The sequence below is a fragment of the Canis lupus genome, chromosome 6 (genome assembly GCF_048164855.1).
Source record: "Canis lupus baileyi chromosome 6, mCanLup2.hap1, whole genome shotgun sequence".
Taxonomy (NCBI): Eukaryota; Metazoa; Chordata; class Mammalia; order Carnivora; family Canidae; genus Canis; species Canis lupus.
In genome coordinates this window covers 17,159,291-17,186,244 of record NC_132843.1, presented here as the reverse complement: position 1 = coordinate 17,186,244, position 26,954 = coordinate 17,159,291, and the positions used below count along the sequence as shown (strand labels likewise).

The following is a 26,954-nucleotide window of genomic DNA, read 5'->3' as shown; positions in this document are numbered from 1 at the left end:
AATGAACAGATAACCTGTCCTGGTAGCGACTGTTTGACGTTACCATAATGGAGAATGGGCGTACACCACTTTCAGAGCTCTGTGCATTGATGTGTGAGGCATTGATTGAAGTCACCTAGCTTCGGAAAGTTGGAGTTCATCTTGGACAAATGCTCTTTTTTCTTCTTTCTGTTTATGTGCATTTGAAGTTGAGATCAGTTGAATGTTTAAAATTTCCTCCAAAATGCTTTCCTACGTTTTCATGCCCGTTAGCGGTTGTTTTTTTTTTAAATAGTTATTTATTTTAGAGGGAGGGAGGGAGAACCTCTAGCAGACGCCCCACCAAGCGTGGAGCCCAGCGACCCTGAGATCATGACCTGAGCTGAAGCCAAGAGGCAGACACTTAACCAACTGAGCCCCCCAGGCAACCCCCTTAGGAGTTTTGTTACCCCCCTCTCACGTGTAAACCACTCAAGTGAAGACCCGCCCCATGAGACAGTCATTCCTTGTTAACCTTTCTTCCTGTGAGACCGTCGGCCTCCCCCTCCCCACCCGTGAGGGTGACAGCTGCTGGCCGCAGGGCCCGCCGAGGCCTGCGTATTGAGTGTGCTGCCGGTCCTGTCTCCGTGCACAGTTGCGGAGGCTAAAGGAAGGGCTCGTGTTTGACAGAGAGGCTTGAGGACTGCTGGCCGTCCAGGAGCGGGCGCCACGGTTAGGAGCACGGCCCCTGGGGAGGAATCTTCGCCCACATTGCCGAGTGGGGCAGAGGCTTAGGTTTCCCCCTTCTGTCTGGCACCTTCGGTGCCTTCATTTGTAAAACGGAGATGGTAACAGTAGCTGCCATGTGAACCGAGTGGAGGAGTGGGTAGGGGCTCGGGGCACTGTCTGCCTGTTGTGAGCACGACGGACGTGGAGGCCGGTCTGCTCGCCTGGCCCAGCCAGCGGGCCTCCAAGCTCCCCTGGGCAATTCTCAGGCCTGTGAAATTGAAGAAGCCCGAGTTTTCCACCCAAATAGCTGTATTTATGAGTGACTTTCTTGTAAACCAAGTTAACCAGGGTCCTGAGGCGAAGGGAAGGAGTTTTGTTAAAGTGACCGGGACGTGCTGCTTTGCTGCAGCTTCAGCCCTTCTCTTTCTGTTTCCCTGCGTCCCTCTGGGCACAGTGCTGCTCTGCCTGCCCCTCCCTGGACACGGGACTGACGGACCGGAGAGGGAAACGTTCCAGAACCCTGGGAGCCCTGACCCAGGCTCCTGGCAGCTGCTCTGACCAGGAGGGGGTCGCTTGGCAAAGACGGCCTCACCGACGCTGTGGCATCCGCCCTGCTTTTACACAGTTGGGGTGGGGGCCACGGACATTCACAGAATTTCAGAAAATGGCCCTCGTGTCCTGTGAATCCAGTCAGTCTTCATAGACAAGTGGCCTTCCCCCTTGGAGAGAAAGGACTCTCGCTCATTCACACCCTGCCCGAGTCCCCCTTCCTGTGCACACATCGTCGTCATCAGTGTTGTCACCTCTGCTGCTCTTCTGTAAACTGTTTATTCACTGAAGCACCTCACCCAGTGGTTTCACATTTGGTGACTGTGTGACGTTGGGAGTATTACTTAACCTTCCAAAGGCTTAAAATCTTCATATAGAACCCCGATATTCCCGTGTCCCTGTAGGTTTATTCTGCGAGGACCAGCACCCGGAGGACCAGCACTGGCACGGCTCTGCCTGTTGGGGGGTGGAGGGAGGAAATGGGAGTTTCCTTGTCAGCTTTTAAAATCTTTTTATAGATTGCTTTTAGGATCCCTACTGCTTTTGTGTCATTGGTAACTTTAGTTAACTGCCCCAAGAATTTAACCTTTTCTTATTCTCATAATATTCCAGTAAATATTCCCTTGAGTTATTTTTGTCTTCAAAAACAAACAAACAAACAAAAAAGCTTTAAAAACATGAAGACACTGTAGTAAAGAGCACTGATGATAATTGTCTTGCCTCGAATGCAGCTAGCACCAAGTGACACAGCTCACAGAGCTCACCGGACACAGCCCCTGGTCAGCAAGTGGTTCGGACCTCTACGCTGTCTAGAGGCCAGGACCTACAAATGAGGTCCTGGTGCCCCTGCCCTCCTGCAGCTCACATTCCAGCGGTGTGCAGGAAGCGGTGGTTGTGTCACAGCTTGTTGAGTGTATTCTTAAAACATTTAATTTTGGGGCAGCCCTGGTGGCGCAGCGGTTTAGTGCCGCCTGCAGCTCAGGGTGTGATCCTGGGGACCTGGGGTCGAGTCCCACATCGGGCTCCTTGCAGGGAGCCTGCTTCTCCCTCTGCCTGTGTCTCTGCCTCTCTCTCTGTCTCTCTCTCTCTCTCGGTGTCTCTCATGAATAAATAAATAAAATCTTAAAAAAAAATTTAATTTTGTCCATCTGTTGGATCTTCTAGATGAGCACTTCTGAGGAGTCAGATGAAATGCCAATGCCAGATTCTGAAAGCGTGTTTGTAATCCCTGGAAGTGTTCTTCTGTGGCGAATAGCCCCACGGCCTCCGAATTCCGCCCAGGTGAGCCTGGGCCCGGTGGAGGCAGCCTCCCTGTTTCTGTCAGCACCCCTGCTGCTCCTTCCCGGCATCTGCGGGGCCAGCAAAATAAAATGCCCCTCCCTGAGATTCAGTGCGTTTGCGCTGTCCCTCCCTCCTTCCTGGCGTCTGGCCAGGGAGATGGGTTAGGGTGGGACTCCTGGGGGCTTCTGTAATGACTCAGGAAGACTGGCACTCATCGAAGACAGGGCAACACAGACACTTCCGTATTGAGCCCCCCAAATCCAGCCAGTAATGATTTTAGTGAAGGAAAAAGAATGTTGGTTTGGTTGTAGTTCCACGTCAAGTTGACAGTGATAGCCGATGTTTATCTGTGTGGCCTCCTTTGAGATTTCTTTGAGACACACACTCATCGGTGGTGCAAACTTTGATGAAAACAATAAGACACGTGGTCTGAGAAGGCTGGTCACTGTCACCACAAGGCAGAGGGAGACTGTTTAGTTTGGGGGTTTTCAGTTTGCAGGATGCCTTGGTACCTGTTAATTTGGACATGTTGCTGCCTTTCAGATGTATAATTTTACTAGCTTTGCCATGGTTTTGAATGAAGTAGACAAGGACATGGAGAGCTTGATTCCTAAGACAGACTGCCGGTTGCGGCCTGACATCAGAGCCATGGAGAATGGAGAGATAGGTAACAAGCGTCCGAGGGTGTCACGGTGGAGAGTCATTTTAGCAGGGGAAGGAGGGGACTTTGTGATTGCATCTTGTGGTGCAAGCATTTGTGGTCTAAGAGATTCTTTTAATTTAAAATTCAATTTAACTTCAGCTTTCATTTAAAATTTGGAAATCTGAGTAAGACTTAAGTAGCTCCGATTCATTATTTCAGTGGTCCTTCCTGACAATTTAATATACTACATCTGGCCAGAGGCATATCTTAAATGTCAGAGAGGAATTTGAGAAAAGAATAGCATCATTATGAACTTGAACTGCATACTAAAAAAAAAAAAGAGAAAGAAAGAAAAAAAAAAAAGAAAGGAACTGTATACTAATTATTTCAGTGTAGGTTCCAGAACTTAAACACTACTCTGTAAGCCTCAAAGAAGAGCATGGCCTTGGTTAGTTATAACAGTTTTTAGCCGATGTTAAGTTTCTTCTAATTTCGTAGTTCTCAAAAAGGAAGCAGTTTTTACCCCAGGGGTCCATGTGGCACAGCATCTTGAGCGTTTGTCATGCGTGGAGCACTGCTACTGGCCTCTAGTGGCCAGAGGCCAGGATGCTGCCAGAGGCCCTGCTGTGCACAGGGCACCTGTGCAACGCACGGGAACCCCAAGGTCAAGAGTCCCTGTCTGAGCACTTAATGCTCTCTTTGAATGATCAGTGAGACCATGCGCCAGGATTTTGGAAAAATGTTTGAATTTCTGATGAATCTCAAGCAGCTCTGTGAGGTCTCACCAAGGACTAAGACAAGTTTCACATTTATTCAGTTTTTCCACTCAATTTTTCATTGAAACTCTTTAACATAATTTTTTCGACCTTAAGAATAAGCAGGTCCTTTCGGTAAATGCAGAGCTTGTTAAGGGTTAGACTGTAGAAGGAAATGACTGGGTCTGGAGCACCAGCTCTGCCTCTTACTACTTTGGGTATGTGTTAAATTTTAATGTTTATCTTCTGATAAAATGGAGAGAGCATGTGGATGATGCGTCTCTAACATTACTGTGCCCGGCAGTCTCTCCCTGTAGAATAACTGGTTTCCATCGATGTTTGTACCTTAGATCAAGCTAGTGAAGAAAAAAAACGACTTGAGGAAAAACAAAGAGCAGCCCGCAAAAACAGATCCAAGTCGGAGGAGGACTGGAAGACGAGGTGCGTGCGTGCTGCTGGGCGGGGCGGCAGGGCGCTCAGGCTTCCCCAGGCCTGAAAGAAAAGCTGTTGCCCCCAGCTATTCAAGCTGAGAGACTTGCATGTGTGACCAAGGAAAAGGGGCTGTTTGGAGAGTAGGGTTAAAATACTCCCACACCATTATTGCAGGTAAGTGGTTTGAGGAAACTGTCTACCTACCATGACTGGCAAAGTCCTGTCCTTTTCTTACCATAAGAAGGAAAGTAAAATCCAAAATGACAGATTTGGGCTCGAAAGTAGGTTCAGAGCCATTGCTTATAGTGTATGTGAGTAAATCCACAGGGCCGTTTGCTAATACGTGCATCATGTATCTAGGATATCTGGACAGTGCCTTTACTCTTCCAAACAGGACGGATTTGACACGTAACAGAAATGGGATTTGTATAAAGTAACATCTTAAATTCCATTCAGAAATAGAAAGTGGGCCATAAAATTGATATGTCTTGAAAGTTTTCAGAGTCAGGAGTTTCACAGTGACTTTCTTGAGTAATAGAATCACTTGTTAACAGGAATAGAAAAAACATTTTCTGCATTTATATCACATAATAGAAATCCGTGTCCCATAATTCAAAGTCATTAAATAAATTGTAGAGCCGATATGGGCATAATTTTGCAAGCATTTCAGCAGATGTTATTTGGCAGCCCTTTTCCATCTTAGAAAAAGATAATGATTAGAACTAGAAATGACCTTAGATTTCATCTAATCCTGTGGCTTTTGGACTTGGTTAGTGTAAAAAATCTTCTTTGCCAGTGAATGCATGAAGAGTCTGCAAATACAGAACTCTGCAGGCAGACCTGCCGTAGTTGGCTGAGGAGGGGGCTGAACGTAGATGCCAGGCCTCACGTTCTCCCACCCTGTACGCACCCTGGCTCCCTACAACTCCATGGAATACCATTTGAAAGTGGTCTAGAAAACCCTTCATTAGAAGACACGTTGATGGAGTTCGTTTCAGGGACTTGCTCAAGGACACACAACTGGAGCCTCCACCTTCATCAGTCCTTCAGGCAAAGTTCTCTCTCTCCCTCTGCAATCCTTTTTAAAAGATCTGATTCATTTATATCATTATTTCTAGTCTCTTTTGCAGAAAACCCCAGTTTTGTACTCTGCTTCTGATTATTAACTCCTTGGTTTTTCTGGTCACATTGTCAGGTGTACAATGTAAGTGCAAAGTCCACTAAGAATTTTTACTGTCCAAGTCTTAGCATTCAGAGAGCTTTGGGCAGCTCTGCAGTAGCCTGAAAATCACATCAGGCGCTGCGCTGTGAGCTACAGCTTCAGGCCTTTCTTCCACGGCTCTCTCTTAGCATCAGTAGGTGATGCTGTGGGTGAATGGATGTGTCTTTAAAATGATCCTCCTGACCCTTTGTCAACAGAATATGTGCTCTGAATGCTGTGGGTGAATGGATGTGTCTTTAAAATGATCCTCCTGACCCTTTGTCAACAGAATATGTGCTCTGAGCTCTTCTTCAGTGGACAGAAGACGAGTGCACATTCACTGACTTGATTCTTAGGACTGATGATGGGTTTGAACGGCATTGTTCAGCTGGAGGTGGGGCAGGGCGGCTTGTAGAGGAACAATTTCTGCTAGAGAAATCAAACCCAGAAACTTGTAAAATCTCTCCCCAGTCCCTCCACACTCAAAGCTGGCATTCCTGCTCAGTTTCACTCGAAGAGAGTCTAGGCTCCAGAATTTTTCAGGCTATAAACTATGGTTCCTGTTTATGAGAATGCCTGCTTGCAATCCTGATCTACTTTCCTCGAGGAACCCTAGAGGAATCCTCACTACGATGTGAGATGCGGGGAAGGAGTGGATGGGCTGATGAGGGGGACAGGATTGCAGGGAGGTGGGTGAGGCAAGGAGGTGAAAATGTTGGCGGCGTTGTCTCCCCGACAGTCCAAGCGGCGTGCAGAATTCATACTTGATAGAATGCTGTTTTCCTGATACCCACAGACTCCGTAGACCCAAAAATATTGAGTAAAAGGTGGTAGGTAGCAAAGAAATCTTAACCCTCCTCTGTCCTCTTACCCATGCTTGTCTCAAACAAGTTTAGAAAGACAAATCAACTAGACTTTTTATGTGGGGAGGGGTGTGATGAGAGCAGCAGGTTTCCAGACCTGCGAACTGGCAGTTGAAGGAAACTCTAATCCTGTGCATCAGACCATTGACTCAGAGGTGCTCATCTCTGGTACCGTGTTTGGACTCTGTCCATGAGCATGCGGCCTGCAAGAGCGAGCCTGCAGGTGCAGACGTGGTTTCTAGAGAACTTTGCTTGCCCACGGAACATGGTCTGAGTTAGTTTTCATTACCTCGATTTTGATTTGCCTGCTTTTCTGAAGTGCTTGACTTTGCTAACCCTAACTGCAAAAGTGCTTTTACTGATTGGACTTTGGAGACCAAAAGGAGTGTAACTATGTATTTCATATTATTAGAATTTTCTGACTTCGATCAAATAATGGTTTTTTAATATATTTCCAGTCTGGTTAACCTTGGTCATTTAAAGTAGACTTAACTTTTCTAATTAGGAAAAAGTCCCAGAAGCTAAATAGAGACTTTAGATATTAATATTCTAGAAAATGTGGTCTAATGGGCATTTACTGTGTAATCCTTCAAGGAATCTGCCTGATGTGAAGCATTTTCTTTCTCCTCAGGTGTTTTGTGCTGCTGTAGGGATAATAGCATTTGGGACTTAACCCAACATATCTAACCTCATTTTAAAAGTTAAAAACAATGTTATAAGTAGTTTATTTGGAAAGAATGGCAAAGACCTGTGAAACTTTCACAAATGTTACTTTGAAAATATGATGCACTTTTAATTGCGAGCCATTATCTGAAGGAATCTGCGACTGTGGGAACTGGGTGGATTTTTAAAGGACAAGGCAGTGAAGAGGGCAGCTCTCTGCAGGATTAAAGACGGACCCGGATATTAACAGCTAGTACAGCCTAAGAAGCCATATTAGCATGGGGAAGACAGAGACCCAGGAAGATTAGGAGTAATTTCAGTGGATTAGGTGGAGCATAGTATATTTGAAAAATCATGGGCTTTAATCGTGGGCTTTAAAGTCAAGTTTAAGTTTGCTGTTATTTACTAGCTTGAGCAAATTATGTAACTTCTCTGACATTCCACTCCTGCTTTGAGTTTAAGGGGCATTAGGTATATTGTAAAAGTTTGCTTCCTTATCCTAATTCCTTGCCAAAAACAAAACAAAAAATCCCTTCTGCTGGAAAATAAGGAATGGGGCTGGAAGACGATTTATCCGTCCAGTTCTCCCCCCCCGCGCAGAAGATCCTACTTCTATTGAGTACAATTACCAAATGCTGTGGAAAAATCCATAAGCCTTTTGTGTGGTGTCATTACATCTTCCGGGATATTCTGCATAGGTGCTCTCTAGAAACCGTAGGACTTCTTTGCAAGTCTCTTTGGAAATCCCGGTCTCAAGAGTGAAACAATTGCTGTGGTGGCTGATGAAGTCACAGGAACCCTGTGCCTTCAGTTCCCTCATCGGTCTTGTTCTTTCTCTCTCAACAGGTGGTTCCACCAAGGCCCCAACCCCTACAATGGAGCACAGGACTGGCTCTACTCGGGCAGCTACTGGGACAGAAACTATTTCAATCTGCCTGACATTTATTAAACTGCAGATGGGTCAGGGTGTTTGGCTAATCTACAAATAAGTCTTAAAAAATAAGTCTTAAACCTATGTTTTTAAAGTTTTTTCTTGGTTTCTACTCATCTTTTAGAAAAGAAAAAACCTGCTCATGAGATAACTTGCATTTCACCCAACGAAAGTAGGGCATAAGGTGATATACTGGTGATGAAAGTCAGGGAAAAAAATGGGTAATTTCACTATCCAAAGAGACTTACTGATTTGGAATTCTATTTTATAAAGGTGAGAGAAACTGTGTAGAGAATATGCTTTCTATGGTTGCTGTTGCCATATTTACTGAAGGTTTATACCCAACTGTTAACTTTAGCTTTATGGAATTCTATAGTAATCCCAAATCAAGTTATTTTGAATATTTTTATGCCGTCATGCTTGAATGTTTTAGATGTAACTTTGAAAATGTTTAGAACTCTTCTATACAATGTTTATGTGCTCAAATGCAGAGAAGGTTATGTCATTTTGTAAAGACTGCGTTAAAAAGATGGCTTTTCTTCACACTAACCCCCTCCATTACTCCATTACCCTTTCCCACCTCCAAAAAGAAAAATTACCTGAATAGTCAGGTGTTCCTGATTTCAAAATTCTAAAGAATTAAACTGGAAAAAGGTATTTCTTTTAGTGCTCTAAATTTACTTTTACAATTTTCTGTAATCAAGGTCCTTAGAATTAAAAGGTGTTTGAACGTTGGTATAAAATCTAGCAATTCACATAAAGACCCTAGAAATAGATTCTAGTCACCATCATTACATAATGACAAACCTTTTTAAATGCTTCAACTTTGTGGCAAATGCCACTGGAGACATTAAGTTGCACTCATGTATTATAAGTACCAAACTATATAAAAGGAGGTCTTGTGCATTTCAAGTTTGCAAGGCACCTGTGTACTTAAAATATGTATGGAGACTACTGTACAGTAGCTTTGCCCCTTTAATTGGGGTACATTAGTCTTAACGATATTTACCCACCCAACCCCAGACTGAGATCTTGCTCTAGGGGGCTCTAGGTAACTGCCAGTAAATTATTTTAATTGCTGTCTTGAAGTTAACAAGTGTTATAATGAAATAATCTACCTGATGCTAAATAAAGGCTTTAGAATGTTCCTCAAAAGTGTGATTTCTTAAACTTCCAAATCTAATGTTGGCAGTCACTATGATCCTCAGTTACCGAGTATCCTTGCAAAGAAGTCCTTGTGCTGCTGCCATCTGCAGGGCCACAGAGCCCCCCGAGCAGCTGGCACTTGGCGAGTGTTCCTGGGTCAGTGCGGCATTCTCGGGGTGCTCCGGCGTCTGCCTGGGGGAGTGCAAACCCAGAGTCGCCAGGCAGAAATACCCGCCTGGAAGCCGAGTCAACTGCTAGAAAGTGGGAGTTTTTCTCCTGCAGCACCTGCAGAGTCGGAAAAGGCTACATGAGTCTGAAAAGATTGAAGGCCGCCTGTGTAATCGGTTAGATTTCCTAAGTTAGAAAATAAGAGCACAAGGTTTTATGCTTGCATGAAGTTTATTGACAAAGTACGTTCGGGTGGCAGACTCCACCTTGAACGTTGGCTCAGACGGTGGTGGTTTCAGCATCTGTTAGGAATGTAAATAGTGAATTGTTTAATCACGAAACTGAACGTGTAAAACGAGGGGCAGATCAGAAATGCGAGGTCTACCCTCCCATTACTAAATGCTCATCAATTTAGCTGCACCTTTGCATGAAATACCCCAGCATTTCACGCTGGAAACAACCATTTTGACAATTCCACCTCCTGGCAAGTAGGAGGGGCACAGACCCGACACTGGAGAACTGAGTTACCTCCTCAGCTACCGTCACTGTGGTGCTTGAGCCTGCCCGTGGAGGAAATCTAGCTTTGGCCATTAGATGTTCAGCTTGAAATTTGCACAAATCGTCTGAAGTAACCAAACTCATTGGTGTGTGGGTTTGACATTTGCATTATACCTGCTTAACTCCTTTTCCTGCTTCCTCTGGTGACCTCCTCCTGCCTTCCAGGGCAGTCCTTCTTCTGGCTTCCGGCTGTGCTTTCCACCCCCGCTGTATCTCCTGAGGCTACATACGGTCCCCTCTTTGCTGCACCCACACGTCCTCCTAGGTGCTGTTCCCAGCTCCTCCCCACCCATCTCATCTTGGCCTCCCTGCTGTGGCTCAGTAGTCCTACTCTGTGGGCTCCCTGTGGGGCTGGGTCCTTCCTGGGACTCAGGGGTCAGTTGACCTCTGGGCCTGAACGCCCTATAAAGGAGAGCCTGTGTCAGCATCTTGTTTTCCTCACTGCCCACACACGGGATAGGGCCTGAAGTAGTAGGTGGGTAATTTGTGAGAGAAAATGGCCTGATCCAGTTAATCCCAGTTGTTTTTGTTCCTTAGGGTGTTTCCAACCTGCCCATCCTATAGTAACTCTTCCCTCTCAAGAGGAAACAGAAGCTATGTGATTGGGGGGGGGGAACTCCCCCACATCTTTAACCTCTCACCTTTCTCTCCACTTGGCCCCAGTACTTGCATCTGGCTTCTGCTCCTAGCCACCCCTTAACATGCCAGTCAACTTATAAAGTTCCTATGGAAGGTCTTTCTTATAAAACCATCCCTTTTTAGCACCTTCCCGGGGGGCTAGGTGAAGAACCAGGTATTCAAAGGTGATTGAGTGGATGGATTCATGTCTCAGGCACCAAGTCCTTGGTGTGAGTTGTCCTGGTGCAGTACACCTGCTGTGCATTTCTTGGTAATTGGGGGTAATGAACTTGGAGAGGATAACCACATCAAATTTGAGTATACCCTATCTCCTTGCACATCTCAGTTCAATTTCTGTAAATACCTCTAGCTCCCGGTCAACAAATCAAACTACTAGTGTGTTAAGGCCCACATGTTACGGTAGGAAAATTTACCTACCAGTTTTAAGTTTCTGCTCTGCGAACATGGGCAGTAGTCACGGTTATTTCTCCAGCAATACCGTAACTTCCAAAGGGAGTACGTTTGTCACCAGATCCTGAACCTTTTTTGGCTACATCTACTGGGAATGCAACAGAAAGAAAACTGGGGACATCTTGTCCACTTGTAGGAGGACTACCATTCTGGGGGTTTGGGCTATGTTTCTGGAATTTCTGATCTGCAGGAACAGCAATGGGTACTTGTATTGCAGCGTATCTCTTCAAGGCATCTGACTGAGAAACAACAGCATGTCCAGGAAGAGGTTTCCAATCCTGGGCTTCCTGAACATTCGAGCCTACTAAAATAAAAGGTGGGGCACTGGTCTTCTTGCTGTCATCCATCATCACGTAAGTTGGAGAAGTAACTTTCGGTGGCTGCTGCAGAAACTGTGGATCCTTAGGATTAGATAAATAGAGGGTTGCTTGGGGGAAAGGCCCAGGTGCAGGTGGCGGTGATGGGCGACTCTGTTGATTCATATCAGTTAGACAATAAAGGGTCCACATGTTAGAGTATGGTGGTGGTTGTCCTGCTTCGCTTGCTGCTATGGCTATAAAAAAACAAAACAAAATTTGCAGGCATTAAAGGTCGGTCTCTGTATCAGGCACTATGCACAGAAATGTCTTTGTAAGTTTTCTTTACATATAAACAAATGGCTGTGGTAGTAACATGTGCCATAAAGCATGCTAGAGAGAGGCTAAATCCTGTTTGGTAATGTGAAAGAAGCGAGGCTGTCTACTGCTGGAAAGCGAGAACAGTGTCGTGCTAGCAGGTGGCAGGGGCACTGGAGTTGTGGCTGAAGCAGCAGTGTCATCCGAAGCTGCCGGTCCCAGGGGCGCCCACATGCAGGACGTGGAGGATCCGCAGTTGGGGCTTTACCAAAAGAACCAATTGAAGTGTGTGTGAAGCCACTGAAAAAGTGTTAATGCATCTGCATGGTGACTTTTCCTTTACTAGAGAAGTCTGCACAGGGCATCCTCTTTTGGTCACATCCGTCCGTTATCTCTGGCCCTTCACAGGCCCATAATCTCATGTTAATTTGTCACCACACACAGAACATCGCATACTCCAGGACTCAGAACCCCAGAGAAGATCCCCTTTAGGCAAAACTTGAAATCATAGGTCCTGGGTGGCAGTACAAGGCTGGTTGGTCCCCAAGGGGTTAAGAAAAAAGAGGCCTAGGTAGTGCCATCCTTCTACATAACACCAAGGAAGCTATGATGGCAAGTCTGACCTGCCTAATGAAGGCTGTCTTGGAGCACCGAGTCCCAGAAGATGGGATGGAGGAGAAGCTGCACTTGGCTCAAATTGAGCTGAGTTCACCTTTTGAACGCTGGGCCAAGCATCCCTGGTACAGCTTTTCTTCCCCAGAAAAGAGCCGAACACTATGCACATGATTAATGGGAAGTTTTCAGTAGCTTCAGATACCATCAATTGAGCCTTCCACAAGCCAGTTACAAAACAGAACAAGCCAAACCATCTGTTTGAAATCTCCATGTAGTGCTTTAGAAAAAAAGGCGAGGCGCTGAGGAGCCAGAACTTGGGATGCCACTGCCACTTCGCCACAAGTGTCGTGCCCGTCCCGCACACTAGCTCCCAACGCTGCCCTAGGCCTTTTCAGTTGTGCAAAACCCCATCACACTGCCAGACAGAATTTGATCCCAAAACACCTGCTCTGGTAACACTTGACCATTCTGGCTCTGGGAAGAGTCCAAGTTGAGAGTGTTTCTGCAAAACGAATGGGGGAGGTTGGCTCCATCTATCCCTCAAGGGGGGGGGGGGCAGATCAGACTCCTTAATTAGATGGAGGGAGAGATCAGGCCAGGTCTGTGTCATGGGCAAGCCCCGGCAATACCAGCAGCCCGGCCAGCAGCGGAGACCAGTCCCCTCAGCCACTCTGGCACCTGGCTGGCTTTCCTGCTGCTGCCACGCCGATGCTTATCCATGTGACAGAAATGCAGCCAACCTGTCCAATCCACCCAGCTATGAAGCTGCCCCCGCGGCCGCAGGAGCTCTCCCCCAGGCCAGGAGCCAGGGCCCTGACCAGCTCCCCACACCCAGTTGCAGAGCTCTCCAGCTGCAATGCGAAAGCAGGGGCGACACACCACCATGTCTCTGCGGATGGCGTTGTGTGGTTGGATTTTACACTCACAAGCGACTGATTTCAAACCAACACCCCCCAACTGGCGTTCACAGCAGAATATTCGGATCACAGATTTTGTGCCTGACAGCAGGCGCTCAAGGTTTTTCACTCCAGGTGGTATGTCCGAAAGTGATAGGTGACCCAGCTTTGAAGCCAGGCTTTGGTGCTGTCGCTTTAAGATCACTCCTCTCCTAAGAGTAAAATCTCAACTACAACAAAGCCTTTAAATAGGTTTGCCGTTTTAAAAACTATTGTGAATAAAGCCTTTTGACCAACTTGTAGAGAGCCTTGAACCTCAGTGGTTACCTGAAATATAGAGGTCACCTGAAAATGGAATTTGTTACTTTGTAAACATTGGATTTTCTTACCTGGCTTCATCAAACCTTGTTCAAGTGCTGCTTCCAGTTCTGGTTCGAGCTCAGGTTCAGTAAGACCTTCTGGAACAGGAGTGGGGCTACCACCAGCTGCCCTTACAGATGCAGCCGAGAGCACTGCTGTAGCAGCTTCCCCAGAGAGCACGAGTTTGCCCTCCATCTCCTGGGCTGCAGAGCTTCCCTGGGACTCCTCCTGCCCCGAGTTGCCAGGAACTAGGGCAGTGAACTCCACTTCAAGATGCAGTGGTTTTTCAGAGCCGACTGCTTTGGTGGAGCCCCCTGCATCCGGGAATTGTGCAGGCTGACCTTTCAAAGAGGTGTCAGAGAACAGAACTGATGCTTCTGCCTCCATATGTACTGAGGAATAGTGTGATTCCACCTCCAACTGTGCAAGACTTACAGAACCTACGGTTTTTTCAGACATGCCTGTGTCGCGTGCTACAGGTATGGGACTATCTGGTGGCTCATTTTCTTTAAGGGAAGCAACGTGATCGGTAAAAGGGATAACTATGTGTTCTGGTATTTGCTCGACATAAGTAACTCCTTCAGTCACAGGCTCATTGTTATAGATGGATGAAACATGAACGAATGATATGACCTCAATATCAGCCTGCAAAGGGACCTCGGGAGCTTGATCGTAAGCAGGAGGGTCTTGTTCATCCTGCAAGGGGAAGGAGGAAGCCGTTGTTGGTTCAGCTTCATCGTCTTTAGGTTTAGGACCCAAATCTACATGGACAGATGTTTGGCTCAGAACCTGCAGGGCTACAACCTCTGCGGAATACACAGTGGGAATGGCCACCTTGGCATCTTCGGCAGCCTCTGAACTCAGCACCTCCTCAGAAAAAACAGGCATACTTGTTGCCACATCCACCATTAAAACGTCAGACTGATCAGAATGAGTAGATGAAACATTACCTAACATCTGAGCAGCAAACTGAGCTGGGTCAGCTGGCACATAAGCAAACTCTTGTGAGACAGGTGCTGGAGATGGTGAGGAGGGTGGGGTCACAGCCTTAGGGGTAGATGGTTTCGGGCTGCCACCACAGGCTGCTTCGGGGGTCTCCTCGGGCTCCAGGAGCACCTCTGCGTGAACTGATGGGAACTGAGTGGTTTTGTTCATTAACAGTGGTCCAGCTATATTGTCCTCCTCTGTGTCCGTAGATTTCTCCATCCGTGTAGGTTCTTGGGAAACTACAGATGTTTCTACCTGTTCTTCCATACATTCTGGTTTCTTCTCTTGTGTCGTTCCTTCTGACCACTTCTCTACTAAAAGAGCCAGATGGGTTAATAAGCATAAATCCCTCCCACCACCACCACTACCACCACCACCACCACATTTTAGAGCAGTAATAGGCTGCACATTCAGATGTCAATATGCATACAAGAGAGTTTTGCTTAATTTCCCAATACCTGATTGTGTGGGTAATGAAACTTCCCTGTCTTTATCCACTTGGAAGACACCCCAGTTCATTTCCTCAGAAATCAGTGACTCAGTGACAAAACGAGTAATCAGATACCCTTTGGCTGGTCGGCGGCGTCAGGGGAAAGACCATATTAACTCCGCCCAGAACTAAGGAAGCTGAAAACCTCCATGTGAAAAGCTTCTCATCTAAACTTCTCCACAAACCCAAGGGTTTGCGGGTGGGAAGACTTCAAAACTGAGCAATAAGTGATCTAATCTTCATCTAATAGAACAGCTTATTAATTAAACACATGCTGTCATGTTAATAAAAGCAGTCCTCAAGAAAACTGGTATATAAAATTTAACAATGAATGGGAAAACTTGGGGGCCTAGAGGATATTTTGACATTAGGAAACATCGTATAGTCTAACCTAAAACTGGTAGCACTTGCTGGTGAGGTGTGATCACGCAGCAGCCAACGTCATACTGACCCAGACAAGAGGGGCAGGAAGAGAATTCCGGATCTCTAAGTGGACTCGGCAAATCCTCAGGCATGAGGACCTTCCCATGGCCTGGGAGGTCAAGACCGCTGATGACCTAGAAGGACTCCGAGGGTGGAGAAACTGCTCTGAAATCCTTGTCTCCACTCAGCACCTGCTTGGTCCACTCAGCACCACGCCCGTCTGACCACCTCAGGCCTTCCTCGGCACACGCTCTCACAGCTGCTTGCTCTCCTGAGGATTTTCTCTTGGGAAGCATTTCCCCAATATAATGAAATTGGCAGAAAAGCAGAAAGTAGGTGTTTCAGCTCTGTCCTTACTCCTCGCACACTGTCTTTATTCCTTGGCTGTGACTTTCCTGGGGTCTCACTGCAGCACCAGGACTTCACAAGCCTCTTCATGTCCGCTGGGCCTAAACCCCCTGCCCCCGACAGCACCCCACTTCTGAAATCCCCACTCGGCTTCTCCACTAAGCCTCAAGCCATCCTCCATACACTAGCAGCGCAGGAGTTGGCCAGCAACCCAAAGGAAACGGCTTTGCAGACTTTGGGGAGATCCTTCTCTGCCAACACTCCCCTCACTGATACTTTGGTGCCCAAATCCCAGCCAGATTAGTAGCCCTGAACTCTGCTTCTCCATTTTTTTCTTCCCAGACACACTTCTACTCTGCTTGGCCTCCCTTTCCCTGTGTAAGAATTTGAAAAATGCTGCTAGGGTAAAGAGAGGGGCTCACTTTCTGTGAATTCCTTCTCCCAAGGGCCCAGGCACTGGACTTTGTTTTATATAATTGCTCTAGCTTTTATGATGGTTGATGAAAGGAGGCTAAGTGTGATTTCAGCCCCTCCATCATAGCTGACAGTGAAATCGCTCTTCCTCCACTGACTTTGACCTAGCACAGCATCTGGCAATGGGTATGAATTTAAAGATTTGTTGAATGAAATAATGAACTGGACTTTATAGATAGGTAGAATTTGAAAGGTGCATAGGAGCTCCTGGAGAGGGAAGTAGCATAAACCAAAAACCAGATGATGACAAGTTATCAGTCTGGTATACAATGAGAGACAGGATTGCAAAGGTAGAGTAGCTGCAAATTGCAGAAAGCTTTGTTCACACGGCAGGGTCTTAGAGAGGGATAAAAAATTTAGGTGCTATGACAGACTTGTCAGAATGCATTACTTTATTTGCATTAAAATGCTTGTTTCCAAATGGCAAAATTTATTTGATCATGCCCAAGCATCAGATTTCTCTTAAGTAAAACTGTAATGATGTCACCTACTTATAAAGTCACTTTAGTTGACAAAATACATTGGGAGTACCTAGGACAAAACAGGTATACATATGTCTCATTTTGTTGTACTTAATTTCAATTTGCAAATACTACCGTTTTACAAACTGAAGGTTTGTGGCAGCTCTATGTCAAGCAAGACCGACTGGCTGTTCCCCTAGCTCTCTCCCTCCCCTGTGTCTTCTAGTAGAGGCATCACTCCTATTACTGGGCCCTGGGTGTTAGGCCCTGACTTTGCTGTATTTATTGAAGTATTTCCACTTTGTAAAAAATGTGGCCTGTTATTTCCTGGGAGATCCCCTTCCTAATTTGGTCCTCTTTAGCATCTGAGGCCTAGCTGCCAATTTTTATTTAGTCCTAGTGTGTAGTGTGTAGCCCTATTCCCTGGGCTACGACAATATTGAAATTAGGCCAAACAATAACCCTACAATGGCCTTTAGAAGTGTTCAAGTGAAAGGAAGAGCCGCATATCTCTCTCTTTTAAATCAAAAGCTTGAAATGATTAAGCTTAATAAGGAAGGTATGTGAAAACTTAGGCCAGAAGCTAGGCATCATATGCCAACCAGTTAGACAAGTTGTGGACACAAAGAAAAAGTTCTTGAAGGAAACAAAGTACTAACCCAGTGAACACACAAATGCTAAGCAAAATAGCCTTGTTGCTGACATGGATAAGGTTTGAGTGGTCTGGATAGAAGATCAAACCAGCCATAATATTCCCTTCAGCCAAAGCCTAACCCAGAGCAAGGCCGTGACTCTTCAATTCCATGAAAGCTGAGAGAGGTGAGGAAGCTGCAGGAGAAAGGTCTGAAGCTGTAAGCAGAGGGTGGGTCATGAGGTTTTAGGAGAGAAGCTAATGACATCAAAGTACAAGGCAGAGCAGCATGTGCTGATGGAGAAGCTGCAGCAAGTGACCCAGAAGATCTGAGATTAATAAAGGTGACTACACTAAACAGATTTTCAATGCAGACAAAACATTCTTATATTAGATGATATCATCTAGGACTTTCACAGCTACAGAGGAGATGTCAATGCCTGGCTTCAAAGCTCCAGAGGACAGGCTGGCTCTCTTGTTAGGGGCTAATGCAGCTGGTGACTGTAGGTTAAAGCCAATGCTCATTAGGATTCTGAAAATCCTAGGGCTCTTGAAAATTATGTTAAATCTACTTAGCCTGTGCTCTACAAATGGAACAACAAAACCTGGATGACATCATGTCTGTTTATACCATGGTTTACTGAATAGTTTAAACCCACTGTTGAGACCTGCTGCTCAGAAAAAAAGATTCCTTTCAAAATACTACTGCTCATTGACAATGCACCTGGTCACCCAAGAGCTCTGATGGAGATGTACAACGAGAGGTACAATCATATGCTAATACATCAATACTACAGTCTATGGATCAAGAAGTAATTTCAAGTCTCATTATTTAAGAAACACATTTTGTAAGGCTAGAGTTGTAAAAGATAAGGATTCCTCCAATGGATCTGGGTAAAGTCAGTGGAAATTCTGGAAAGGATTCACCACTCCAGATTCCACTAAAAACATTTGAGATTCATGGGAAGAGGTCAAGTGATCAACATTAACAGGCATCTGGAAGAAGTTGATTCCAGCCCTCACAGATGACTTGGAGGGGTTCCAGACTTCAGTGGAGGAAGTCCCTGCAGATGTGGTGGAAACAGCAAAAGAACTAGAATTAGGAGAGGAGCCTGAGGATGCGGCTGAACTGCTGCAAGCTCATGATAAAACCTGAACAGATGGGGAGTTCCTCTAATGGATGAGCAAGGAAAGTCCTCTCTTAAGATGGAATCTACAATCCTGGTGAAGATGCTGTGAAGATTGTTGAAATGACAACAAAGGATTTACAGTATTCTATAAACTTAGTTGATCGAGCAGCAGCAGGGGCTGAAAAGATGGACTCTAATTTTGAAAGTTCTGTCGGCAAAATGCTATCACCCAGCATTCATGCTGCAGAGAAATCATGAAAGGAAGTATCAAGATCATTCATGAAAGGAAGTATCATTTGGTGCAGCAAGCGTCACTGATGTCTTCTTTCAAGAAACTGCCACAGATGCAGCCACCACCCTGACTGGTCAGCAGCCACCAATATCAAAGCATGTCTCTGGAAGCTCAGATGGTAGTTAGCATTTTTAGAAATAAGTATTTTTTTAAATTAAGGTATGTAAACTGGTTTTTGACATAATGCTATTGCACACTTAGTAAACCACAGTGTAGTATAAACATAACTTTTATATTCACTGGGAAACCAAAAGAATTCACTTAACTGATTTTATTGCAATATTTGCTTTATTGTGGTGGTCTGGACCTGAACCCCACTATCTCCAAGGTATGCTTGTACTTGATAATTCCATTCCTTTCTTTTCCTACCTGTGACATAGTAAGTGGCAGAACTTAGATCATTTTTTTTTTTTACCCTAAAATATCACCCGAGTTTCTAAAATCCCAATTAATGATTCTGTTCTACGAAGAAACTCTCTTGAGAGGACTGAAAAATGGGGGTGCTTTCACTGATTCATATGGTAAGATCTGTTTCATCAAATTGCAGAAAAACAAGAGGATCCAAGGAAGTTTCACCAGCACGTGCTGCTTTGGAAATGGGCACGTGCAGGCCAATGGGTCAGATGCCACAGTGGAGGCCTGGACAGAGCCAGGAACCAACCTAAAGATCCCAGGCTCTGGAAAATGGGGGAAGCAGTGACGGAATAGAGAAGTAAGGAAAGTTTGCTCTCGTGTCTGGTTCTTTTCCTCCTTCCTCTCCCATCATGAATTTACATGAATTTTTAAAGGCACGGGGAGATGGATAAATACCACTGGTCCTATAAAGAAGCCCACCAAAAATGGGCTTCCTTCCAAGAAAAATCCAGGATAAAGTGTTAAAACAAATGATATGTGCAGGAATATAATGTGAACATAAAACAAAGGTCTTTCAGGCTCACATCTGATAACTGGGAGATGAGTGGGGATTAATGCAGCAGGAATGGGAGTGAACCTTTGCCTCACATTATTACCAAGAGCTAATACCTGCTGCTGCCTTAAGGTTGACCTTACCTCATGCTGAAGAGACTGAAAGACCAGAATAAGGGTCAGTTGACATATTCCTCAAAGAAAGGTCCATGTTCCCATACTGCAAATTACAGGAAGCCTAGGACAGCCACATTCCTTGGGACCAACAGAGCACGTAGGGTATTACAGACGCCACCATCCATACTTAACACTGGGATCCAATTAAAGGAAGTGTATTTAGAGGAAAGAGAAGATGCCACTTGTTCTACCCACTTTTTTATTGTACAGAACTGGACAACCATGCAGCCAAATTTACTCAGCACTCCCACAGGAATAGTTGAGGAACTGAACCAGTCAGAAGGTAGGAGGATGTCACTCAGGGGAGAAAATGCCCTACCAAATGGAAACTTTATGCTGTATATCCCTCGATAGTCCCTCTGCAGCCCAGACTTCTGCTTTCCTGGATATAGATGGACTTGAGTAGTCTCTATGACAGGACCTAAGTTAATGAACACTGTCATTAAGAAACCAGTTGGTATGACAATAAAAAGAAAGACGAATGAGCCAAACTGGTATAAGACAGTAACAATGAACTCTATTTTCGGGTCATCTAGTCATACCTTCATGTTACCTACCCATTTCCCCTGTAAATTAGAAAACAAGGCAATGTTCACTTCTACTCTACTACCAAAGACCAATCTATGTCTACAGCCATACTGTGAACTGACTTTTAGGATTAACTGCATGTTATGTAAATTGCCTTGGTATTTGTAGTTACTGGAAGAGAAAAACATTTATCTCCCTCTCTTTACCTCTGCCAAAAGTAGATCTGTTCCATTAGTTCAGTCTGTTAATTAAACTAATCTGCATTAATTTAGTCCACTTGTAAGCTGAATGGTGGGTAGGTTCCTCGGTAAACAAATTAGCCTCAAAAGCTACCAGTTAGTTACCTCCCACCATAAAGATTCACCAACTTTACCACCATTCTCCAACACAGGAAGCCTACTCAATCCCAGGCCTCTCAAACATAGCTCCTGGTATAGAGGGCATGAGTACAAAGCCCATAATAACCCTGACTTCTTGGGAAACCAGCCTAATAGGGAAAAGGAGAGTGGTCAGTGTTCTAAGAGCACCTGTCTGTATATCCTGCTAGTGGTAAGCAAATCCCAGACCTGTGTCCCAGGGTAAGCTGAGAATGCCATCAGGGCCCTGCAGGGAAGCAGCCAGACTAGAGAGCAAAACATTCCTGAACTACAGCGATTCACTCTCCTGCTCCTTCAAATGCTGACTCTTGCTAGTTTTAGTCTTGTTTGGTTTTGGGTAGGTCTTTCACCATAGATCCAAATCCTCAATTCTTACATTTTCCTAGATTCTACTCCTGGCTTCTCCCTAGCTTGATTATGTTATATATTGGCACACCAAACCGTCAGAGTGTAAAAGTGGCTCAAACTGGTACGCCTGGGTGGCTCAGTGGTTGAACACCTGACCTGCCTCTGCCTAGCTCAGGGCGTGATCCCAAGGTCCCGGGATCGAGTCCCACATCGGGCTCGCTGCATGGAGCCTGCTTCTCTTGTCTCTGCCTCTCTCTCTCTCTCAAGAATAAATAAAATCTTAAAAAAAAAAAAAAGTGGCTCAAACTCACTGATCCTACCTTTTATTTTCCTACAGTCATTCCAAAATATTGGCCAACCAATGCAGCAAAAATTATTTCATTATTTCCCTCACTGTCACAAGTCTCCATTTTCTCCATAAAATTCTGCCAGTTTCTTCTTACCATTCTTCTAGATGTGTATGCCTGTCCTTGGGATGACCAATTTATCCCACTTTGCTTTGGTGATCTTCTTGAACAGTCACCATATAAACTTTGCCTTTCTCTTTCTCCCTGTCTTTTTTCATTGCTCCTCTACCAATGCAGTTTCATGTTCTCATGTTCACATAGGCATTTACACATATACCCATAAAACACAACTTTTCTGAGCAGATGGACGGCCCTTGGTGACAGAGATGGATTGGAGAAGACCACTTTCCAGGAAAAACGTATCTCTTAACTACCTAGAAACTCTTGGAACAGAAAAGATGGTCACTAACACCTAACTGATCTCTTGCCCTGCAACTGGACTGCAGTTAACCTATCACAGGGAGGGAAAAAGGAAAAAGGATGTGTCTTTGCTTAATAAAAAAAAATCTTCCGAGTATTTATGCAAGTTTCCTGAATAGTGTATCTCATTATAGTTTGAGTCTTTATTACAATATCCAATTTTCTTCAAAGTTCAGTGTACTTTCCTAAAGACAGGAATACTGGAAAGGGTGTGAGGCATAGTTTATACACACTGTTAGAGGTCTCATTGGACCAGATGGTTTGCAGAAGATGAGTTTTTCCTATTTTTGTCTTTTAGAGATTTAAAATCCTCCAAACTGTCAGTCTCCAGATTAAAAAAAAAAAAAAAAAACGGATCAAATAACTAATCACATCAGTATGATCAAAGTATGGGCATCATTCTTAAGCTTGGACCTATGGTAATAATGATGCAATAATTTATAACTAGAACGTATGGTAATAATGATGCAATAATTTATAACTAGTATCACTGAATTGTTACCACTTGTGGTACTTACCTTTAATCTGATGAAATTGTTTAACAAGATCTTTTATATCCAGAGAAGTATTCCCTGAGGGAATAAATACAGGAAATTAGATACATAAAATGCCCAATTTAAAATGCCTTCCTTTTCAAAGCAACAAATATATAATCTAAAGGAATAACAAACCTTCTCTAAATACAATAAGTTCTTTAAAATAAACTGCTGCGAACTGGGTGATGTTTGGTGGATTAATTTTAAGAATGGCTCTGCTGACTCCCTCGAGCAGAGTCTTGAGGCCATAAGGTACGACAAGTCTGGGCTTTGAAGAAATCATTTTGGCAGGATGTCTGTAATCTCAACTATAATGAAGAAAAACAAGGTCTTATAAATAGTATGTTTTTTATTAAAATGTTTATTAATTAACTATAGTTTCTAAGAATAAACCTCTTATTGAAATTATTAGCTTGTGTTCTAGTCTCTAGGCATTTATTGTAGCAAAAATGGGCTAATTCTTAACAGTAGTTTACACACACACACACACACACACACACTCTACCAATAACTTATTATGTGCAGATGAGCAATATGGTACTATTAAAGAAACCCATGGGAAAAGCCCTGCCAAGAATTCTAGGATAATATTAAAAACAAAGATGGAAAAACCAACCAAACAAAACTTATTCCTGCAAAATTCAGTAAATATTTCATACAGAAGTTCAAGAAAAATAAATCAAGCTCATGTGTCTGTGTCTAAACAACATCCTTCCAAACTACATGGGCACCGGCTTCTCTGTGCCTTCATCAAACAGAATAGCATAATAGGGTTTCTATAAGAAAATGTCTTTTTTCCTTGTTTTTCTAACTCTATCCCTGGACACACTGCTCATCTTTCAGTATATCATTTTTAGCTCTAAATGTAATTTTAACATTAATCAGAATAAGTTACTTGTGGTCACACCATCCACTGCCATATGTCCATCTTTCTCTTCTCATATCCTCCTTTAACCTCTACCTTAGTTTTCCCCTCCCCTCCAAACTCCTGCCTTTCTGAATTTTAAGTGGTACCAAAGGTATTGCATAGTCTAACCTGTAATGCTCAAGAGTTGGAGAGGTTGCCATCCCAAACTGTGTGTGTGTATTGTTCCATTGCAGAAAATGGTTTAAGGTTTATAAATACATGTAAAGAACAAAATTATTTAAGGAAATGAGTTTAGCGGTAAGGAAAAAAGTATGGTAGAAAAAATACAGGTTAGTGTAGGACAAGCCATAGGTCCTACAATAGAGATGGGCTGTCAAATCAACTCCTGAGCTACCGAGCAGCCATCAGAAGATAGGAAAACAGCCGGCTAAATGATTCGGGTTTCCTGAGGGAAAAAAGAACAAATCAGTTGCCTGGAAGAATCACAGGTATTCTGAACACTGAGACCCAGGAGAAATTTCTCCAATGAATTTTCATCAAGGGGAGAATAGTGCGATATAATGAATCATGTCAACAACATCCCTACAGTAGAGAGAGTAAGGAGTTTCACGGGGCTAAGCTGCGCAGCTGAGTTACAGCAATTATTCAAGGGGCCAACCTCTAATAAAAAGTCAGGTGTTAGCAAAATGCTGGATGCCTAAAAGTACCCTTCGTCTTCCCCAAGCTCAAGGAAGAAATAAATACTGGCCAAAGCAAACCCTCTGAGCACATTAAGAGTATTGAATCCTTTAACGAAGACCTACTTTTAGGGACGCCTGGGAGGCTCGATGGTTTAGTGCCTGCCTTTGGCCCCGGGGTGTGATCCCGGAGACCTGGGATTGAGTCCGCATTGGGCTCTCTGCTTGGAGCCTGCTTCTCCCCTTGCCTGGGTCTCTGCCTCGCTCTCCCACGAACAAATAAAATCTTTATTTAAAAAAGAAAACCTACTTTTAGAGAAGTCAACAGGACCTTTACTGAATTAAATCTTTAAAAAAAATTTTTTTTCACATTTTCTTGGTATAAAATTTGTATTGAACTTAAGTATCTTAAAAAAAAAAAAAAAAAAAAAAAACTCCTGGCCTAGGTCTGGCAGGCCAACATGCTAAAAGTCAAGGGCCATAGGCAGGAAGTGTAATGTATGTATGACCCGTAAATGTAAACTATTTGTGTGTATCGTTTTTCCCAGTGCACAGTCTGCCCTCCAGCGCGGGCAGGGAAGTCTGCTTGGAGAAGCGGCTTACGAGCGGCCAACATGGAGCTACCGACACTCCCCGGAGGAGGCAGTTAGCGGTCGACGCTCCCAGCCGCGGGGAGAACGGCCGTCCCGTGATCCTATTGGCTGTCGCCCTCCGCGCCCCGCCCCCGCCCCGCCCCGCCCCCGCCCGGCTGTGGGCGGGGCCGGCGCACCTCGGCCGCGTGCCGAGAACGGTCCTGAGCAGGCGGAGACGCGCCGGGACGCCCCGCAGGGCTACGCCGACTCCCACAACACGCTGGCGGCTGCTTTCCCACGACAGCCTAATTCTTCCCACGTCCCTCCTTTAAAGAGTCTCTGTCAAAATCCAGCTTTAGGACCCGGGCCCCCGCGCTGAGCCGCGAACTTCCGTTTCACCCGCTCCCCTCAGGGCGCCTAACGCCCGAGCGGGACCACAGGGCTGCAGGCCCGGGGCGCGCGGGGGGGAGGGGGGCTTCCGAGCCACTGGCTCCCTCAGGACCTACGCGGCCGGCTGGGGTCTGCGTCGTTCGCCCCCGGCTCCGCGTCCACCAGCCCAAGAGGCGAAGGGGCCGGCCGGCCGCCGCCCCTCCCCACCGGCCTCCCACCCCGGGGCCCTCCGCCTTCCCCAGCACTGGAGGAACCGTCCGCCGAGCCCGACGCGCGAGGCGCCCCGAGGGGCCGCAGGCTGTACGGGGCCTCCTCGCCAGACGCGCCCCACCTTCTCCTTTCCGGCTACGCTCCCAAGAGCTTCCTCGTTGCCCCCTTGCCGGCGGCTCCTGTAGGAGCCCGCGCTCCCAGCGGCCCTTTATACCCCTGCGGACGTCAGGGCGTGCGTCACAAAGCCCCTCCCTCCCGCGGAGGGCTCGGGCGGCCACGGCGGGGGGGCGGGGCCTCGGCGCCCCCAGCCAATGGGGAGCCGGGCTGGACAAAGGCGGGGAACTCCGTGGGCCGGGCCGGCGCGCCCCGCCTTTTCTGGGAGAATAGAAACGGGCGAAGGGGACCCCGGCGTCTGCAAACGGCCCGCAGTCGGCCCAGACGAGCGAGACCTCGCTTTTGCTCGCTCAGCGTAAAAATAAGAGCTACGGTAGAAGGAAAGATGGAGATTCTTGGCAGTCCTTGTCGGCAGCGCCTCACCTCGCCACCCGGGTCCCCACCCCAACGGGGTTACTCTCTTCAGTCATCTTTTCGAAGAACGACTTGTCACGGGATACACAACACACGCGAGTGTAAGGAGGACGAAGCATTTCATGCAACATGGTACTTTTCTTTGGGAAGATCCCCTGCGGAAAGAGAATTTGGCACGAGCCCCGCAGCTTCCAGGGCCCGTTGGTAACCCGGGTCTTGCAAGACCTCGGGCACAGCGTCCCCCGAAGCCGCCGCGGCCGCAGCAGGTGGCCTTTCAGGCGGGCTCTGCGCGCTTGCCCAGTTCAGCTCCCCGGGCTGGGCTGGGCTGGGCGTTCCCCCAGCACCGTAATCCCATGACGACCGCATTCCAAACAGGCTTCCCTGAAATCCATTTTCAAATATTTAAGAAGCAAGAACCACTGGAACTCAACCATCAAATTACATCTTCAGGGCACCTATCTGAGAAAAACACTTTTTTAAAAAAGCCCTCAGGAAACAGGCTTGCAGAGCTCTTCAAAGTTAAGACGCTCTCACTCTCATGAATAAATAAAATCTTAAAAAAAAAAAAAAAGTTAAGACGCAATGTTGAGGCCCTGGTCTACATCTATGCTGCACAGAACACTTTGTACGGATATTCATTCATCCATACACTAATGACTGAGTGTCCCTTATGTGGCAGACAGGCTCCCTCTTCTCATGAGGATTAGATTTTAAAAGGAGAAATGCTAATTTTTTTACTTTGAACGTGATGCTAGGTCTGCAGATTTTTTTTTTTTTTTTCTTCATCACTACCCCCAGCCCTACTTTGGTAGATATAAGTGAAATGAAGCAGTCATGATTTCTGATAAGTTTGGTTCATTATACATTTAACACTCAAAGAAACTGACCTACTAAAAACCCCAAGTATAAACCCCATTTATAGTGTCTTTGGGAATTAAAGACATTTATGCTTGTAGAGCAGAACCTTGACAGGCCATCTTGGACACACAGGTGTTAGGTGTTGTGCAGAACATCTGCAACTCAGGTCAAGCCCTCACTCCACATTTCTTCAATAACTGTTTTGTCCAACTTCCTCTGAAATGCAAACTGTTAGTGAAAACATTTAACCCAAAACTTTCAAACCACCATTTGCTGCTTTAATTTCAAAAACTCCCAATGACCTCATATAGTTTTACCTTCTTCCCTTTCAGTCCACTAGGGATCTAAAGGCAAAATGCAAATCTACTTTGTTCTCCATTGTTCCCCTGCTCCCCATCCTTACTTTACAGAAGTTTAAGGTTTTTGGTGTGACCTCTGCAAAATTCAAATCTTATTTGGTCCATTTTCACCAGACTACATCCTTCTTTAAAACTCAGCTCAGGAGGGGCACCTGGGTAGCTCACT

The 26,954-nt window shown here is 45.6% G+C and overlaps 2 protein-coding genes across 21 annotated transcripts in view; one reads left to right on the top strand and one right to left on the bottom strand.

The window, feature by feature from the left end:
- Positions 1-9,152, top strand: part of OSBPL1A (oxysterol binding protein like 1A) — a 227,569-nt gene extending 218,417 nt beyond the window's left edge. For all 11 annotated transcript variants that reach the window (XM_072829062.1, XM_072829059.1, XM_072829063.1 and 8 more), the window contains 4 exons: positions 2,401-2,517; positions 3,061-3,184; positions 4,266-4,356; positions 7,921-9,152. In XM_072829062.1, the coding sequence (XP_072685163.1) occupies positions 2,401-2,517; positions 3,061-3,184; positions 4,266-4,356; positions 7,921-8,023 (435 nt within the window). In that variant the 3' untranslated portion in view covers positions 8,024-9,152. The remainder of the gene's footprint in view (positions 1-2,400; positions 2,518-3,060; positions 3,185-4,265; positions 4,357-7,920) is intronic.
- Positions 9,153-9,531: 379 nt separating this feature from the next.
- CABYR (calcium binding tyrosine phosphorylation regulated) lies at positions 9,532-25,302 on the bottom strand. 10 transcript variants are annotated; one of them, XM_072829072.1, is made up of 6 exons: positions 25,165-25,302; positions 22,462-22,634; positions 22,309-22,362; positions 13,481-14,752; positions 10,934-11,519; positions 9,532-9,621 (listed from the first exon to the last, which is right to left on the bottom strand). In XM_072829072.1, exons 2-5 carry the CDS (start codon positions 22,607-22,609, stop codon positions 10,939-10,941), a joined length of 2,055 nt encoding a protein of 684 aa, XP_072685173.1. In that variant the 5' UTR covers positions 22,610-22,634; positions 25,165-25,302; the 3' UTR covers positions 9,532-9,621; positions 10,934-10,938. The 10 variants fall into 10 exon arrangements, with proteins under 10 accessions (XP_072685173.1, XP_072685180.1, XP_072685177.1 ...); XM_072829079.1 differs by having other exon boundaries at positions 14,402-14,752; XM_072829076.1 differs by having other exon boundaries at positions 13,481-14,749.
- Positions 25,303-26,954: the final 1,652 nt, after the last annotated feature.

Bases quoted from the DNA above. Each gene is read 5' to 3' on its own strand.
- CABYR (XM_072829072.1), bottom strand. From the start codon at position 22,609: ATGATTTCTTCAAAGCCCAGACTTGTCGTACCTTATGGCCTCAAGACT. The intron at 22,363-22,461 runs GTTTGTTATTCC...TTATTCCCTCAG, and splicing joins ACTTATTGTATTTAGAGAAG to GGAATACTTCTCTGGATATA. The intron at 11,520-13,480 runs GTAAGAAAATCC...GTTTTTTTATAG, and splicing joins ACAAGGTTTGATGAAGCCAG to CCATAGCAGCAAGCGAAGCA.